Below are 13,016 nucleotides of genomic sequence, written 5' to 3' on the forward strand. Positions count from 1 at the left end.
ACTGGCCTAAATCACTCTGCAAGCTTTGAAAACCTACTTTATTATCCACAACACCACCTATCTTAGTATCATCTGCAGACTTACTAATCCAATTTACCACCCCATCATCCAGATCATTAATGTATATAACAAACAACATTGGACTCAGTACAGATCCCTGAGGCACACCACTAGTCACTTGTCTCCAACCTGACAAACAGTTATCCACCACTACTCTCTGGCATTTCCCAACCAGCCATTGTTGAATCCATTTTATTACTTCAATATTAATACCTAACGATTGAACCTTCCTAACTAACCTTCCGTGCAGAACCTTGTCATAGGCCTTACTGCTCCATATAGACAATATCCACTGCTTTACCCTCTTCAACTTTCCTAGTAACCTCATCAAAAAATTCAATAAGATTTGTCAAACATGACCTTCCATGCACAAATCCATGTTGACTGTTCCTAATCAGACCCTGTCTATCCACATAATTATCTATACCATCTCGAAGAATACTTTCCATTAACTTACCCACCACTGACATCAAACTTAAAGGCTGATAATTGCTAGGTTTACTCTTAGAACCATTTTTTAAACAATGGAATCACATGAGCAATACACCAATCCTTCGGCACCATCCCCGTTTCTAATGACATATTTCTGTCAGAGCCCCTGCGATTTCTACACTAACTTCCCTCAAGGTCCTAGGGAATATCCTGTCAGGACCCGGAGTCTCCTCCAATTTAATATTCTTTAAAAGCATTAGTACTTCCTCTTCTTTAATCATCATAGTTTCCATAACTACCCTACTTGTTTCCCTTACCTTACACAATACAATATCCTTCTCCTTAGTGAATAGATGTATGGTGGTGAGTATATTTGCTGGTTGTGTCACAGACTGATATGGAAACATCAATGACTTTGAATGGAAAATACTCCAAAAAGTATCGGATATGGTCTAGTCCATCATCAAGGAAAGCCCTCCCAACCACTGAGCGCAACTACACAGAGTAATGTAGCAGAAAAGTAGCATTCATCATTAGGGACTCCCACCACCCAGGTTGTGCCCTCTTCTCACTGCTGCCATCAGGAAGAATTACAGGAGCCTCAGGACTCACACCACCAGGTTCAGGAACAGTTATTACCCCTCAACCATCATCAAGTCTAGAACCAAAGGGGATAACTTCACTCAACTTCATTTTCCCCATCATTGAAATTTTCCCACAACCAGTGGACTTGCTTTGAAAGACAGTTCATCTCTTGATCTTGATATTTACTACTTATTTATTACTATTATTATTTCTTCTTTTGTATTTTTTTGGATGGGGGTGGTCATTCTTGATTCATTTGTGTTTCTTGTAGTTACTGTGAATGCCCTCAAGAGAATAAATCTTATTGATGTATATGGTTACATATATGTACTTTGATAATACATTTACTTTGTATTTTGAACTTTGAATAATTGCCTGCACTCGACTGAGAGGATAAAACTGAAATTGGGACTGTGGGGAGGATGCTCCCTATTGATATCTGGGAAGAACCTGGTCAACAAGTGTGAGGTTCTCTCAGGCTGCTGTACTTGGTGCAAGTGTTGCCCGTGCCCCGCTCCACCAGCTTGAGAATCACCCGAGCTGTTTTCAGGTTCATCTGGGGATCTGAGATGGGGTGGGTGAGGCGCACAAATCCCTGTATAACGGGAGCAAAAATGGACCCAATATCACCCTCGCTCTGATGACCAACTTTATGTGTGGCTGCATCAGACTGTGTGTGCAACCTAAATACATGGGCACCAGGTACCACCACGTGCTGAGGTTCTACCTGTCCCCTGTGTTGCCAAGGTGTTGAAACTGAGAGATGTTCCTGAAAAGGGGATGAATGAAACCCAGAGAAATCTGAAGGTGAGGCAATTCAACTTTCTGAGAGATGGAGAATAGAGAAATCTGAAGCCAGTGAATTGACAGTTTTGGAGCCAGTGTAGATCAGAAGCACTGGGGTCTGGCTTGAACAGGTATAGTGTGAGAGTGTCGGATCAGCCAAAGTTGATGAGGGGTTTGAGGTGGGAGGCTGGGCCAGAAAGAACTACCACAACATTCTGTTGTGAAAGACAAGTTCCTGTAACCCCAGTAAAGAGTGGCACAATATCTATTCAGTAGTATGTTCTCATTTGCTGTAGTTTCACAAAGTTCTCTGTTTAAGTGTTTCACAGCCACCACATTTTAAATGAGTACAAATATTTTTATTAACAGATAGAGTTAAAGAAGAGGTTGGTCTCGTTGGCTCATCAGTTTTACTGGATCCGGAACTCAAAGTTGATCCCAGCAAGAGTGAAATAGTTTGGACCTTCAACGGCAGGAGCATTTTGCATCATGTCCCAGGTCGCAGCTTAGTGGAACTGAGTGACCAGTTCAAGTTTCGTCTGCACTTTGATACTGCTAATGCTGCTCTAACTGTGAATGGAGCAGAACATGGTGACCAAGGAGTTTACACCTTCATTGTGGATGGACAAGAGCTGAGAATAATACAACTACGCCTCTTTGGTAGGTGGTTTTTTGTTTCATAGGACATAGAACAGCACAATATAGTTCAGGGCATTTGGCCCACAATGTTATGTTGACCTTTTAACCTATTCCAAGATAAATCTAACCCTACTGTCCCTCATAGACAGCGATTTTTCTTTCATCCCTGTGTTTATACAGGATGTGATTGGGTACAGAATTCGCCATCGTTTTTGTGGTTGTATTTTCCAGTTGAGGCTAATTTGGGTGACTCGCCTAATAGAATAAACACTGAGGTCAGATATTGAATGTAGTCGTCATTCAACCCCCATCTCTGTGATGTACCTGCCATCCCAAGGAGGAGCCCGTTCGGGATTTGATCCAACACTCATTGCTGCACTGGTGGGATGAGAGAAGAAGAACTGTTTGTCAAACCTGAGGCTTGGGAGAACAGAAGAACAGAAGGAAATGGTTGTGAAGTGAAAGTGTGGTTGGATGGAAAAGGTGGAGAAATGGAAAAAGTAGCAAGAGAAGGGATGGGAAGGGAGGGAGGGACAAAATGCATCAGATTAGTGTGGAAAATGTGGAAAGGGGAGTGACATGACGATGGAAAAAATTTCATTAATGATAATAATCAGATGAAGAAATTTATTTATCAAGCTCATTTCACACAGCTGATGTAGTTCAAAGTGCTTTGCAATGGGATAAAAGTACAAATATGTAAAATAAACAAAAAATAAACATGCAAATAAAAGACAAAATGACATTTGTTGAAAGCAAGGTTAAATAAATAGATTTTAAGCTGGCATTTAAGTGTTTCAACTGTGTCTGAATCCCTTATAGTTTCAGGTATTAAGTTCACAGTTTATGAGGCCGGTGGCAGAAAACGTGAGAGCCTGAGCAGGATTATGAAAGGAAAGTGATTCTGTGATGTACTCTGGTCACAAACCATTAAGAGTTTTAAAAAGAGGGAAGACAAGATTAATATTACTTTTCAAAGATAGAGAAAGCTCCTGCAGCTGCCAAATTCCACCCCACCAAATTCTTATTGAGATGTTTATTATGTGTGATAAAACCATTCTCTGCACTGTGAAGTCAGTAGGGTATTCTATTAAACTTTTCCAAAGTGTTTGGTAATTCGAGATACTGAGATAAGGACTAGAATGTTGGGAAACTTATCAATGAGGAAGATGGAGGATATATAAAAGAATTAAGATTGGTGTCTCTGCTTATGTTTTTAAAATCCATACAAGGCTCACAATGATCACATTAATCTTATTGTTTAAACTCTGCTTCTGACAAAAACATTCAGCCCCTGAAGAAGGTGATCAAGAGAAATATTTCGAGCATGGCTGATGAAAAGGCAACAAACCTGAGGATGTTCTCTGAAATAACAAGACCAGAATCTTATTGAAAATGCTGAGGTGTCAGGGTATCGATGTTCCCTGTGCAGATGGGTCACTGGTGGGTCAAAATGCACTAATGGAGTGTGAGGGAGGGGTAATTCCACAGCCTATTAAATGTACACCTTCTCCTTCCTCCTGAGGTGTCGTGTCTGATGGTTTCCACGGCAGCGCCCGTTTCATTGATTTCAATGTCTGTTCCTCATGACAAAAGTCAGCAAAGCATTTCCATGTGTGAGGCTGCTCAGTCCCACTGGGAAAACAGCAAGAGTTCTTGGAGCTGGTGGTAATTCTGGGATGAAAGGTGGTGATGAATCAACATGTAGGAGGGGGACTGAATATCTGTCTGAGTGGTGCCACAGCAATAACCTCTTCCCCAATGTCAGCAAGACCAAGGACCTGATTACTGACTTCAGGAGGAAACCAGAGGTCCATGAGCCATTCCCATCAGAGGATCAGAGTCGGAGAGGGTCGGCAACTTTAAATTTCTTGGTGTTATCATTACAGAGGACTTGTGCAGGGCGCAGCAGGTGAAGAGCAAAATGAAGAAGGCGCAGCAGTGCCTCGACTTCCTTAGAAATTTGCAGGGATTCAGTGTGACACCTGAAAATCTGACAGACTTCTGTAGATGTGTGGTGGAGAGTATATTGACTGGCTGCATCATTGGAACCACCAATGCCCTTCAACAGAAAATCCTACAAGGAGTAGTGGATACGGCCCAGTCCATCACGGGTAAAGCCCTCCCCACCATTGAGCACATCTACATGGAGAGTTGCTGCAGGAAAGCAGCCTCCAACATCAGGGACCCCACCACCCATGTTACGCTCTCCTCTCATTGCTGCTATCAGGATGAAGGTATGGGAGCCTTAGAACGCACACCGCCACATTCAGAAACAGGTTTAACCCCTCAACCATCAGACTCTTGAATCAAAACGGAGTGAGTGGGAAGATGGATGATTGGGAATCTTTTAAAATCCAACAAAAGGCCACTGGAAAGATATAGGAGCTGAAGAAGGCCATTTGGCCCCTCGAGTCTGCTCTGCCATTATATCATGTGCTGATACAATTTGTCCAATCATCCCCACTCCCCTGTTTGATACCCTTTGATGCCCTGACTAATAAAGAACCTATCTATCTCTGTCTTAAATGCATTCAGTGACTTGGCCTCCACAGTTGCTCGTGGCACAATTTTCTACAGATTTACAACTCTCTGACTGAAGTAATTATTCCACACCTCTGTTCTAAATGGACGTCCTTCAAACCTGAAGTCCTGCCCTTTGTCCTAGACTCCCCTACCATGGGAAATAATTTTGCCATATCTAATCCGTTCAGGCCTTTTAAAATTCAGAATGTTTCTATGAGATCCCCCTTCATTCTCCTGAGCTCCAGGGAATACAGCTCCAGAGCTGCCAGAAGTTTCTCATACGGTAACCCTTTCATTCCTGGAATCATTCTCGTGAATCTTCTCTGAACCCTCTCCAATGTTTCCATCAGCACAGGAGCACCACAGGATCTCTCTGCTTATACCCCTGCTCTACTCGCTTTACACTGATGACTGTGTGGCTAAGCACAGCTCCAATGCCACATTCAAGTTTGCTGACAACACCACTGTCGTAGGCTGAGTCAAATGACTCAGGAGTTTGCAAAGACTTGACATAACATCTAAAACTGACAAACCACTATATAACCATATAAGCATATAACAATTACAGCAGGGAAACAGGCCATCTCGGCCCTTTTAGTCTGTGCCGAACACTTACTCTCGCCTAATCCCACCGACCTGCACTCATCCCATACTTCTCTGTACTCTCTCTATTTTGTTAACATCTTTCCTATAATTCGGTGACCAGAACTGTACACAATATTCCAAATTTGGCCTTAACAATACCTTGTACAATTTTAACATTACATCCCCACTCCTATACTCAGTGCTCTGATTTATAAAGGCCAGCATACCAAAAGCTTTCTTCACCACCCTATCCACATGAGATTCTACCTTCAGGGAACTATGCACCATTATTCCTAGATCACTCTGCTATACTGCATTCCTCAATGCCCTACCATTTACCATGTATGTCCGATTTTTGATTATTCCTACCAAAATGTAATACCTCACACTTCTCAGCATTAAACTCAATCTGCTATCTTTCAGCCCACTGTTCTAACTGGCCTAAATCTCTCTGCAAGCTTTGAAAACCTACTTTATTATCCACAACGCCACCTATCTTAGTATCATCTGCATACCTACTAATCCAATTTACCACCCCATCATCCAGATCATTAATGTATATAACAAACAACATTGGACCCAGTACAGATCCCTGAGGCACACCACTAGTCACTTGTCTCCAACCTGACAAACAGTTATCCACCACTACTGTCTGGCATTTCCCAACCAGTCATTGTTGAATCCATTTCATTACTTCAATATTAATACCTAACGATTGAACCTTCCTAACTAACCTTCCGTGCAGAACCTTGTCAAAGGCCTTACTGCTCCATATAGACAATATCCACTGCTTTACCCTCTTCAACTTTCCTAGTAACCTCGTCACAAAATTCAATAAGATTTGTCAAACATGACCTTCCATGCACAAATCCATGTTGACTGTTCCTAATAAGACCCTGTCTATCCACATAATTATCTATACCATCTCTAAGAATACTTTCCATTAATTTACCCACCACTGACATCAAACTTACAAGCTGATAATTGCTAGGTTTACTCTTAGAACCATTTTTAAACAATGGAATCACATGAGCAATACGCCAATCCTCCGGCACCAGCCCCGTTTCTAATGACATTTGAAATATTTCTGTCAGAGCCCCTGCGATTTCTACACGAACTTCCCTTCAGGTCCTAGGGAATATCCTGTCAGGACCCAGAGACTTCTCCCCTTTTATATTCTTTAAAAGCATTAGTACTTCCTCTTCTTTAATCATCATAGTTTCCATAACTACCCTACCTGTTTCCCTTACCTTACACAATACAATATCCTTCTCCTTAGTGAATAGATGTATGGTGGTGAGTATATTTGCTGGTTGTGTCACAGACTGATATGGAAACATCAATGACTTTGAATGGAAAATACTCCAAAAATTATCGGATATGGTCTAGTCCATCATCAAGGAAAGTCCTCCCAACCACTGAGCGCATCTACACAGAGTAATGTAGCAGCAAAGTAGCATTCATCATCAGGGACTCCCACCACCCAGGTTGTGCCCTCTTCTCACTGCTGCCATCAGGAAGAATTACAGGAGCCTCAGGGCTCACACCACCAGGTTCAGGAACAGTTATTATCCCTCAACCATCATCAAGTCTAGAACCAAAGGGGATAACTTCACTCAACTTCACTTTCCCCATCATTGAAATTTTCTCACAACCAGTGGACTTGCTTTGAAAGACAGTTCATCTCTTGATCTTGATATTTACTACTTATTTATTACTATTATTATTTCTTCTTTTGTATTTTTTTGGATGGGGGTGGTCATTCTTGATTCATTTGTGTTTCTTGTAGTTACTGTGAATGCCCTCAAGAGAATAAATCTTATTGATGTATATGGTTACATATATGTACTTTGATAATACATTTACTTTGTATTTTGAACTTTGAATAATTGCCTGGACTGGACGGAGAGGATAAAACTGAAATTGGGGCTGTGGGGAGGACGCTCCCTATCGATATCTGGGAAGAACCTGGTCAACAAGTGTGAGGTTCTCTCAGGCTGCTGTACTTGGTGCAAGTGTTGCCCATGCCCCGCTCCTCCAGCTTGAGAATCACCCGAGCTGTTTTCAGGTTCATCTGAGGGTCTGAGATAGGTTGGGTGAGGCGCAGATCACAACGCACAACTCCCTGTATTAGAGGAGCAAAAATGGACCCAATATCACCCTCGCTCTGATGACCAACTTCATGTGTGGCTGCATCAGGCTGTGTGTGGAACCTAAATACATGGTCACCAGGTACCACCATGTGCTGAGGTTCTGCCTGTCCCCTGTGTTGCCAAGGTGTTGAAACTGAGGAATGTTCCTGAAAAGGGGATGAATGAACCCCAGAGAAATCTGAAGGTGAGGCAATTCAACTTTCTGAGAGATGGAGAATAGAGAAATTTGAAGCCAGTGAATTGCCAGTTTTGGAGCCAGTGTAGATCAGAAGCACTGGGATCTGGCTTGAACAGGTATAGCTTGAGAGTCTTGGATCAGCCAAAGTTAATGACGGGCTCGGGGTGGGAGGCTGGGCCAGGAGGAATTTCCACAACATTCTTGTCCGAAAGACAAGTTCCTGTAAATCCAGTAAAGAGTGGCACAATTTTTTATTCAGTAGTATGTTCTCATTTGCTGTAGTTTCACAAAGTTCTCTGTTTAAGTGTTTCACAGCCACCACATTTTAAATGAGTACAAATATTTTTATTAACAGATAAAGTTAAACAAGAGGTTGGTGTCCTTGGCTCATCAGTTTTACTGGATCCTGAACTCAAAGTTGATCCCAGCAAGAGTGAAATAAGTTGGACCTTCAACGGCAGGAGCATTTTGAATCATGTCCCAGGTCACAGCTTAGTGGAACAGAGTGACCAGTTCAAGATTCGCCTGCACTTTAATACTTCTAATGGTGCTCTGACTGTGAATGGATCGGAACGTGGTGACCAAGGAGATTACACCTTCATTGTGGACAGACAAGAGCTGAGAATAATACAACTACGCCTCTTTGGTAGGTAGTTTTATGTTTCATAGGACATAGAACAGCACAATATAGTTCAGGGCATTTGGCAATGTTATGTTGAACTTTTAACCTATTCCAAGATAAACCTAACCCTTCCGTCCCTCATAGACAACCATTTTTCTTTCATCCCTGTGTTTATACAGGATGTGATTGGGTACAGAATTCGCCATAGTTTTTGTGGTTATATTTTCCAGTTGAGGCTAATTTGGGTGACTCACCTGATAGAATAAACACTGAGGTATCTGATATTGAATGTAGTCGTCATTGAACCCCCATCTCTGTGATGTACCTGCCATCCCAAGGAGGAGCCCGTTCGGGATTTGATCCAACACTCATTGCTGCACTGGTGGGATTAGAGAAGAAGAACTGTTTGTCAAACCTGAGGCTTGGGTTTTCTGTTGGAGAGAGCAGAAGGAAATGGTTGTGAAGTGAAAGTGTGGTTGGATGGAAAAGGTGGAGAAAAAAATGAAAAAGTAGCAAGAGAAGGGATGGGAAGGGAGGGAGGGACAAAATGCATCAGATTAGTGTGGAAAATGGGGAAAGGGGAGTGACATGACGATGGAAAAAATTTCAATAATGATAATAATCAAAGAAAGAAATTTATTTATCAAGCTCTTTTCACACAGCTGATGTATTTCAATTGCTTTGCAATGGGATAAAAGTACAAATATGTAAAATAAACAAAAACATGCAAATAAAAGACAAAATGACATTTGTTGAAAGCAATGTTAAATAAATAGATTTTAAGCTGGCATTTAAGTGTTTCAACTGTGTCTGAATCCCTTATAGTTTCAGGTATTAAGTTCACAGTTTATGAGGCCGGTGGCAGAAAACGTGAGAGCCTGAGCAGGATTATGAAAGGAAAGTGATTCTGTGATGTACTTTGGTCACAAACCACTAAGAGTTTTAAAAAGAGGGAAGACAAGATTAATATTACTTTTCAAAGATAGAGAAAGCTCCTGCAGCTGCCAAATTCCACCCCACCAAATTCTTACTGACATGTTTATTATGTGTGATAAAACCATTGTCTGCACTGTGAAGTCAGCAGGGTATTCTATTAAACTTTTCCAATGTGTTTGGTAATTCGAGATACTGAGATAAGGACTAGAATTTTGGGAAACTTATCAATGAGGAAGACGGAGGATATAAAAAAGAATTAAGATTGGTGTCTCTGCTTATGTTTTTGAAATCCATACAATGCTCACAATGATCACATTAATCTTATTGTTTAAACCCTGCTTCTGACAAAAACATTCAGCCCCTGAAGAAGGTGATCATGAGACATATTTTGAGCATGGCTGATGAAAAGGCAACAAACTTGAGGATATTCTCTGAAATAACAAGACCAGAATCTTATTGAAAAGGCTGAGATGTCAGGGTATTGATGTTCCCTGTGCAGATGGGTCACTGGTGGGTTAAAATGCACTAATGGAGTGTGAGGGAGGGGTAATTCCACAGCCTATTAAATGTACACCTTCCCCTTCCTCCTGAGGTGTCGTGTCTGATGGTTTCCACATCAGTGCCAGTTTCATTGATTTCAATGTCTGTTCCTCATGACAAAAGTCGGGAAAGCATTTCCATGTGTGAGGCTGCTCAGTCCCACTGGGAAAACAGCAAAAGTTCTTGGAGCTGGTGGTAATTCTGGGATGAATGGTGGTGATGAATCAACATACAGGAGGGAGACTGAATATCTGTCTGAGTGGTGCCACAGCAATAACCTCTTCCTCAATGTCAGCAAGACCCAAGGACCTGATTACTGACTTCAGGAGGAAACCAGAGGTCCATGAGCCATTCCCACCAGAGGATCAGAGTCGGAGAGGGTCGGCAACTTTAAATTCCTTGGTGTTATCATTACAGAGGACTTGTGCAGGGCGCAGCAGGTGAAGAGCAAAATGAAGAAGATGCAGCAGTGCCTCGACTTCCTTAGAAATTTGCAGGGATTCAGTGTGACACCTGAAAATCTGACAGACTTCTGTAGATGTGTGGTGGAGAGTATATTGACTGGCTGCATCATTGGAACCACCAATGCCCTTCAACAGAAAATCCTACAAGGAGTAGTGGATACGGCCCAGTCCATCACGGGTAAAGCCCTCCCCACCATTGAGCACATCTACATGGAGGGTTGCTGCAGAAAAGCAGCCTCCATCATCAGGGACCCCACCACTCATTCAGAAACAAGTTTTCACCCTCAGCCATCAGAAACTTGAATCAAAGCGGAGTGAGTGGGGAGATGGATGATTGGGAAGCTTTTAAAATCCAGCAAAAGGCAACTGAAAAGCTATATGAAGGGAAATGATGAAATATGAGGATAGACTAGCCAATAATATAAAGCAGGATACCAAAAGCTGTTTCAGTTATATAAGGAGTAAAAGGGAGTTGAGAGTTGATATTGGTCCACTGGAAAGTGATGCCGATGAAGTAGTCACTTAAGACAAAGAAATGGCAGATGAACTTAATCGGGACTTTGTATCAGTCTTCACTGTGGAAGACACTAGCAGTGTGCCAGAGGTCTGTGAGTGTCACTGCTATTACAAAGGAAAAAGTGCACGGCAAAGTGAAAGGTCTTAAGGTGGATAAGTCTCCTGGGCCAGATGGACTTCATCCCAGAGTCCTGAGAGAGGTTGCTGAAGAGATAACAGATGAATTGGTCATGTTCTTTCAAGAATCACTTGATTCTGCCATGGTCCCGGGGTACTAGAAGATTGAAAATGTCACTCCACTCTCTAAGAATGAAAGATATAGGCGTAGAAGTAGGCCATTCAGCCCATCAATTCTGCTCCTCCATTCAATCTTGGGCTGATACAATTCTTTCAATCATTCCCACTCCCGTGACTTCTCCCCATACCCTTTGATGCCCTGGCTAATAAAGAATGTGTCTTTCTCTGCCTTAGATACACCCAAAGGCTTGGCCTCTACAGTTGCTCGTCGTAACAGATTCCACTGATTTATCACCCCCTGACTAATTTCTCCACATCTCTGTTCAAAATGGACGTTCAATCCTGAAGCTGTGCCCTTTGTCCTAGACCATGGGAAATAACTTTGCCATATATAATCTTTCAGGCATTTTAACATTTGGACTGTTTATATGAGATCCCCCCCCTCATTCTCATGAATGCCAGGAAATACAGTCCAAGAGCTGCCAGATGCTCCTCATACAGTAACCCTTTCACTCCCGTAATCATTCTCGTGAATCTTCTCTGAACCCTCTCCAATGTCTCCATCAGCACAGGAGCACCATAGGATCTCTCTGCTTATACCCCTGCTCTACTCGCTTTACCCTGATATCTGTGTGGCTAAGCACAGCTCCAATGCCACATTCAAGTTTGCTGACAACACCACTGTCGTAGGCTGAGTCAAATGACTCAGGAGTTTGCAAAGACTTGACATAACATCTAAAACTGACAAACCACTATATAACCATATAAGCATATAACAATTACAGCACAGAAACAGGCCATCTTGGCCCTTCTAGTCTGTGCCGAATGCTTACTCTCGCCTAATCCCACCGACCTACACTCATCCCATACTTCCCTGTACTCTCTCTATTTTGTTAACGTCTTTCCTATAATTCGGTGACCAGAACTGTACACAATATTCCAAATTTGGCCTTACCAATACCTTGTACAATTTTAACATTACATCCCCACTCCTATACTCAGTGCTCTGATTTATAAAGGCCAGCATACCAAAAGCTTTCTTCACCATCCTATCCACATGAGATTCTACCTTCAGGGAACTATGCACCATTATTCCTAGATCACTCTGCTCTACTGCATTCCTCAATGCCCTACCATTTACCATGTATGTCCTATTTTTGATTATTCCTACCAAAATGTAATACCTCACACTTCTCAGCATTAAACTCAAACTGCTATCTTTCAGCCCACTGTTCTAACTGGCCTAAATCTCTCTGCAAGCTTTGAAAACCTACTTTATTATCCACAATACCACCTACCTTAGTATCATCTGCATACTTACTAATCCAATTTACCACCCCATCATCCAGATCATTAATGTATATAACAAACAACATTGGACCCAGTACAGATCCCTGAGGCACACCACTAGTCACCGGCCTCCAACCTGACAAACAGTTATCCACCACTACTCTCTGACATCTCCCATCCAGCAACTGTTGAATCCATTTTATTACTTCAATATTAATACCTAACGATTGAACCTTCCTAACTAACCTTCCGTGCAGAACCTTGTCAAAGGCCTTACTGCTCCATATAGACAATATCCACTGCTTTACCCTCTTCAACTTTCCTAGTAACCTCATCAAAAAATTCAATAAGATTTGTCAAACATGACCTTCCATGCACAAATCCATGTTGACTGTTCCTAATCAGACCCTGTCTATCCACATAATTATCTATACCATCTCTAAGAATACTTTCCATTAAATTACCCA

General features: G+C 42.0%; 1 protein-coding gene across 3 annotated transcripts in view; it reads left to right on the forward strand.

Annotated features, from left to right (window-relative positions):
• The window catches only part of LOC132394519 (uncharacterized), a 180,151-nt gene that overhangs the window by 83,186 nt on the left and 83,949 nt on the right, over positions 1 to 13,016 (forward strand). For 2 of the 3 annotated variants that reach the window (XM_059970785.1, XM_059970786.1), the window contains exons 9-10: positions 2,233 to 2,523; positions 8,300 to 8,590. In XM_059970785.1, coding sequence (XP_059826768.1) covers positions 2,233 to 2,523; positions 8,300 to 8,590 — 582 coding nt within the window. The remainder of the gene's footprint in view (positions 1 to 2,232; positions 2,524 to 8,299; positions 8,591 to 13,016) is intronic. The other variant, XM_059970787.1, reaches the window with a different exon arrangement.

The sequence above is a fragment of the Hypanus sabinus genome, chromosome 5 (genome assembly GCF_030144855.1).
Source record: "Hypanus sabinus isolate sHypSab1 chromosome 5, sHypSab1.hap1, whole genome shotgun sequence".
Classification (NCBI taxonomy): Eukaryota; Metazoa; Chordata; class Chondrichthyes; order Myliobatiformes; family Dasyatidae; genus Hypanus; species Hypanus sabinus.